This window comes from Fulmarus glacialis, unplaced genomic scaffold, assembly GCF_000690835.1.
Source record: "Fulmarus glacialis isolate BGI_N327 unplaced genomic scaffold, ASM69083v1 scaffold12799, whole genome shotgun sequence".
In the NCBI taxonomy this organism is placed as follows: Eukaryota; Metazoa; Chordata; class Aves; order Procellariiformes; family Procellariidae; genus Fulmarus; species Fulmarus glacialis.
This window is the reverse complement of record NW_009232674.1, coordinates 1,827-3,195: the sequence shown is the minus strand read 5'-3', so window position 1 is coordinate 3,195 and position 1,369 is coordinate 1,827. Positions and strand designations below refer to the sequence as shown.

The following is a 1,369-nucleotide window of genomic DNA, read 5'->3' as shown; positions in this document are numbered from 1 at the left end:
TTGTCCTCCCAGAAGTCCCTTCTCACTGGCTTGCCCACCACAACCATCTAGGTGGGCTCCCAGAATGACCATCTCACTGGTTTGGCCACCACAACCATCTAGGTGGGCTCCTAGAATGACCATCTAACTGGCTTGGCCACCACAACCAGCCAGCTGTCTTCTCCTGAGCCTGGCCAAGAGGTTCTCAAACCCAGTGTCTCCTATCTCTTGAGGTTCTGCAGGGTCATGTAGATATCTCCCCAAGAACCATGTGATCCCTCTCTCCAGGAGAGGCTGGGCCATGGCCACCATGGCAGGACCCGTGGTCCTCACTCTTCCTCCTTTGGCCACCTGAGGCGATCAGGTGGTGGCCATGTGGGAAGGCTGGCCAGGAAGGACCTGAACTTCCCCCAGATTTGGAGTCTGAAGAGAGGTCTCCTCCTCTCCCCATTCCCACCGGCTCTCTGGACTGGGACCTGGCCTGGAGCAGAACAGGTTGGGTGGAGGGGACAAACCAGTTTAAGGAACCTGTGACACTGGTGTGACTGGCTTGGGCAGGAGCACCCATGTGCTGAACCCATGGGAGGACCACGGAGGCCACTGTCCCCACTCCATGGAGGCTCAAGTCATCTCCTCCAGGTAGAGATGTGGACCTTCCTCCATGGTTTTGGTGGCCTGAGCTTCTCCTGACGGCCGGGGGAGGATCTGTCAGAAAAACGGGGAAGAAAACCCCAATTTGAGGGTTTGGTTGGACGCGGTGAGGACCTGGAGAGCGGCCAGAACATCTGGGTCCTCACCTTGGACCTGGTTCTTCTTGGGTTGGACCAAGGAGAACTTCGCTTTACTTTGGTTGACTCTCCAGATGATCTCTTGGGTGACTTTGGACTCCGAGCCTCAGTTTCCCCATTTGCTTAAAGATATTAAGGAGAGGAGAAGAAGCCTTTTGTCACCTCCCATCCTCCACCACGTGGACCTTCCCTGACCACCTCCACCAGAGAACCTCACCCTGGTCTTTTCTCCACCCCCCGCTTTGCCCAGGCCCATCCCCATCCGCATGGGTGACCACAGCTTGAAGACCAAGGAAGGGACGGAGCAGTGCATCAACTCGGCCAAGGCCTTCATCCACCCCAACTACAACCCCACCACCCATGACAGTGACATCATGCTGCTGAAGCTCCAGAAACCGGCCCGTTTCACCGACCGCATCCACCCCGTGGACCTCCCCAAACGTTGTCCTCCACCCAACACCGAGTGCATCGTGTCCGGTTGGGGCAGCACCAGCAGCCCTGAAGGTAGGTGGAAAGATCTCCTTGCACCACGTGGTGGTGGTGGTGGGGTCTGAAGGGACCTGGGGACATCTCAGCGTCTTGAGGGCATCTCAGTGGCTTGG

At 57.5% G+C, this 1,369-nt stretch overlaps 1 protein-coding gene across 1 annotated transcript in view; it reads left to right on the top strand.

The window, feature by feature from the left end:
* Positions 1-1,033: 1,033 nt before the first annotated feature.
* The window catches only part of LOC104082052 (kallikrein-14-like), a gene marked incomplete at its 3' end in the record, with an annotated part of 2,128 nt that continues 1,792 nt past the window's right edge, over positions 1,034-1,369 (top strand). Inside the window, exon 1 of the mRNA XM_009585012.1 lies at positions 1,034-1,271. Coding sequence (XP_009583307.1) covers positions 1,034-1,271 — 238 coding nt within the window. The remainder of the gene's footprint in view (positions 1,272-1,369) is intronic.